At 38.4% G+C, this 4,105-nt stretch overlaps 1 protein-coding gene across 19 annotated transcripts in view; it reads left to right on the forward strand.

The window, feature by feature from the left end:
- mark3a (MAP/microtubule affinity-regulating kinase 3a) overlaps positions 1–3,350 on the forward strand; it is a 62,852-nt gene extending 59,502 nt beyond the window's left edge. For 13 of the 19 annotated variants that reach the window (XM_028564998.1, XM_028564997.1, XM_028565003.1 and 10 more), the window contains one exon: positions 2,474–3,350. In XM_028564998.1, coding sequence (XP_028420799.1) covers positions 2,474–2,819 — 346 coding nt within the window. In that variant the 3' untranslated portion in view covers positions 2,820–3,350. The remainder of the gene's footprint in view (positions 1–2,473) is intronic. The other 6 variants (XR_003691021.1, XR_003691022.1, XM_028565014.1 and 3 more) reach the window with 2 other exon arrangements.
- The last annotated feature ends 755 nt before the right edge of the window (positions 3,351–4,105 follow it).

Raw genomic sequence — 4,105 nt, forward strand, 5'->3', positions numbered from 1 at the left:
TTAAATGTTCAGTTTGTCCTCGTCTTTGCACAGGAAGCCCTCTCTGCTTTGGGATGTTTGAAAACCTGTGTGTTTTGGCTTGTTTTCTATTGTACTTTTTGCATGGCTCTGTACCCGTGTGCTGCTCTGTTAGCATGGCATATTTGTCTTGTCAACTTGAAAAATAACCCCCGCCCCAAAAAGAAATACCATTAACAATACAGCATGGATGTGTCTAGCCCTAGTTTACATTACATTCATAGTTACAGAGCTACGTTTTCCGGGAAAATTAAATACAGATATTTAAAAACACGTTCTCCTCAAAGAATCCTTTTCACCATCTGGATTAGAAATAAATTCCTTCCACTGTTCAATAAACTAGATTTTATTTAAACCCATTTAAACTCCATTTTTCTGTGCTTTTGGTTCAGTTTAAAGGACACAAATGTAGGATTTCTGTAGAACAACGCTGTCCCTTTTAAAGTTTAGATTTTTGTTCACAATCTTTTTTTGGCATATTCTAATGAACTTACTCAACTGAACTTTAAGCCTCTTAAATGTATGGAAACAAAATAGGACCGTTTTTACATTCATTTGAATACTTAAATGTATTTTTTGATCTGCTCTATTGTCAATGTTTGACTTGAGCCCTTCTCCTTTTTGATTGTATGAACTTATTGAGTTCAATATTTCCTTGCTCACTTTGTACGGCACAAGAAAGCTACACATGGTATTTTGTAGGAATAAACTAACAAATGAAAGAATAGAATATGTGCCGCCTTGGTGGGATAACGATTAGGGAGCTTGCTGTGTAACTATAACGTCCCCGGATGGATTTGGGCACAGAATTGCCAAAAGAAATATCTTTGAAGTAATATATAGATGGATTTAAAGTGAGAAAGCCCAAAGTCCCCCCCAAAGGGACTTACCATCTCCAACAGAAAACACTGTTCACCAACTGCTCCAAACAGCTCTATTGTAGTCCAGCCTTTACTTCAGAGACCAACGTGGTCACTTTGTAACACACGTTATAATGCTCGCCTAGCTGCTAGTGTGGCACCCCCTCATACTCTGCTTCTGACTGGCTAGTAGTCCTTACCTAGCTACTGAGCATGTGTGACTCCCAACAAATATGGATCAGAAGTGAGATGCCTCACTCTGTAGCTAAAACGGAGTGTTCAACACACAGGGTGAAAAGAGGAGCTGCAGCAATGTGCAGTACCACAAAAATATGGTGTTTTCTGAAAATTAAACCATGTAAACCTATTCTGGTACAACCTCTAAATACAATTATGAACCTGAAAATGAGCATAATATGAGCACTTTAACTGATAATTAATCTTCTCAATTTTGGTTCATGTCGTATAAATTTATCAATATTTTTTTTATCCAGATGGTTAAAGGAGTCTTTTTAAGGGATCTGGGAATACTTTCAGAAAAGCGTTTAATTTTGTTAAACGATCTTGCTGTTTATAGTTTTTTTTTTTTTTTTTTTGGAAAATGAATGCTGAGCTTTGTGATTGGAATGAAATGATGCTACTGTATGTGAGAGGCTTGAACTTGGGGTTGGTGGGCGTGTCCTAGTGGAAACCAAACGCACACCCAGCCACAAAAACCAAATGGATTTTAAAAGAATAGTTTGTTATTTTGGGAAATTCGCCTGAGAGTTAGATGAGAGGGCCGGCCAAAAAATAATCCGGTAAAACCTAAACCTGTCATTTTCCACACACAAGATAGAACATGTTCATTTGTAGCTGGATTTTTGTTACCTTTTGGACAGAGCCAGGCTAGCAATTCCTCCCCCCTGTTTCCAGTCTATGTGCTAAGCTAACTGACTGCTGGCTGTAGCTTCACATTTCTCATACAGACATGAGAGTGGTATCAATCTTCTTATCCAACTCTCAGCAAAAAAGCGAATACAACCCTAAAAGTTTAAACTATTCCTTTTAAAATTTTGACCAGCTGCTTTGACTGATGTCCCACCGTCTATTTAAAGGTGCCATAGGTAGGGTTGGGAAGATCCAGGACTTAGCCAAAGAATTTGAACATCAACAACTTCTCAGTCCCTCCCCCCTTTCTGCTAAAGCCCAAAACGTTCTCCTAAGCCCCTCCCCCCCCCACAAGGGAGAATTAATGCGTGTGCATGAGCAGTGATTGACACGCCATTAGACACCTCCCCCTGGCCCTGATTGGTGCATCTGAACAGGGAGCTGTGGATTTTTGCAAATCCCACTACAGGCTGTATGTGGTGCCAGAGGAGCCGGATTTCTTCTTAAATGACCTCTTCCTGTAGTTCTACTGGAACATAGGGTCAGTGTCAGCAAATATGACAGAAAGTTAGTTTGATAAGGCTTACCTACTGCACCTTTAATCCACCAAAGAATAAAACATTCTTTGGTGAAACAGTCAAAGCAGCTTGTGATGAAGAAACGGCGAATCAAATCTGCCATACTAATTTTTTTGTTTTTTTGTGCGTGTGTTTCTCCCCCGACAGTCGCCATGTACCTGGGGATCAAAAAGGGGAAAATAAAGACGGTAAACCCCGCTCCCTCAGATTCACTTGGAGTATGAGGACCACCAGCTCCATGGAGCCTTGTGACATCATGCGGGAGATTCGCAAGGTGCTCGATGCCAACAACTGCGACTACGAACAGCAAGAGAGTTTCCTGCTTCTTTGCGTCCACGGGGACGGGTGCGCCGAGAACCTGGTCCAGTGGGAGATGGAGGTTTGCAAGCTGCCCCGTCTCTCGCTCAACGGCGTCAGATTCAAACGGATATCCGGCTCATCCATCGCTTTCAAAAACATTGCTTCCAAAGTTGCCAACGAGTTAAAGCTATGAACAAAAAGGGGTTTAAAAGTATACATATATATATCTAGAAGTATTTAAGCTGTACAATCATCCAAGTAGCAGTTTCCAAATGTCTCCTTTTTTTAAACAAAATACAGAGTATTGTATTGAATATTATAATGTATAGATTAAGGCTTTTGGCAATAATCACTGAATTACCTACTAATATCTCAGTCTATTCTGGCCACACGGGGTCGACAGTAACGAGTTGAATATGATTTGTCATGCTGTGAATGTGGACGAAAAAAAAAAAAAAAACCTTTTTAGTCTTATTTATTTCATCTTTTTTGTTTTGTTTTTCTCTTCTATAAAGAAAAAAAAAAGGACGTAGCGGTTTTTTTTTTTTTTGTTTTCAGTGTAAATAATGTATCTTTACTTTCAAGATGGCTTCACTGCAATACTCCTTTTGTTCTGTTTTTCTTTTGTATTTGGTTAAAAAGTAGAGATGATGGGGAGTCGGTGTAAATGCTCACTTGGTTGAAGGGTCACTCACGTCTCAATTAAAGTGTCTGTCAACTTGAATGTCTCACGCTGATTATTTGTATCTGGACAAGATGAAAATATATATATATAAAAAAAAAAAAAAAAAAGTTTGCTTCTGTGTGGAGCTTCATTCCAGTATTTAAATGTAGTTTTTCAGTGTTTGAAGAAAAGGATTGAAACCCAAGTTTTGGCCATTTTAAAAAGAAAAAATGGATGGTTTAAAATAAAAGCCTTAAATAAATCTGGGCTTGTACATTATAGAAACAATGACTTGATGTTGAAGTGATTATTTGGAAATCTGGTTATTCTCCTTTCCACTTTGAGATACTGAACTGAGACTTCCCAAAAGGATATGTAGTATCTTGTAAGTAAGTACTCGTCTCCGTAAGTATTCTGAGGTCCAAAGACGTCTGTGTTGAGGTTATTAAGTTGGGTAAGGGTTGACTATTGGTGCTTTCAGAAAATTATTAAACACAACGAGAGTTTATATAAATAATCCGTACCATGGATAGAATGACTAAGTGGTTAAAGGCAACAGCCTGGTAAGTCCAGAAAACACTTTAATGTAATGCAGCCTTTAAAACCAGGAAAAGACTAAACTTGTGTCATGTCATATTACAATATAAAAAAAAAGTAAAGATGATATGGTCTCATATATCAAAGTCCAGTCCTACCTGCAGGTCACATTAGACTCAACGTTGTAACACTACCGAGGGTGATTAGAATTAGGATACCTTGATGATGTTACATTAGAAATCTCAGTGTATGAAATCAGAGAAGTTTGAACCAGAACA

The sequence above is a fragment of the Perca flavescens genome, chromosome 20 (assembly GCF_004354835.1).
Source record: "Perca flavescens isolate YP-PL-M2 chromosome 20, PFLA_1.0, whole genome shotgun sequence".
NCBI lineage: Eukaryota > Metazoa > Chordata > Actinopteri > Perciformes > Percidae > Perca > Perca flavescens.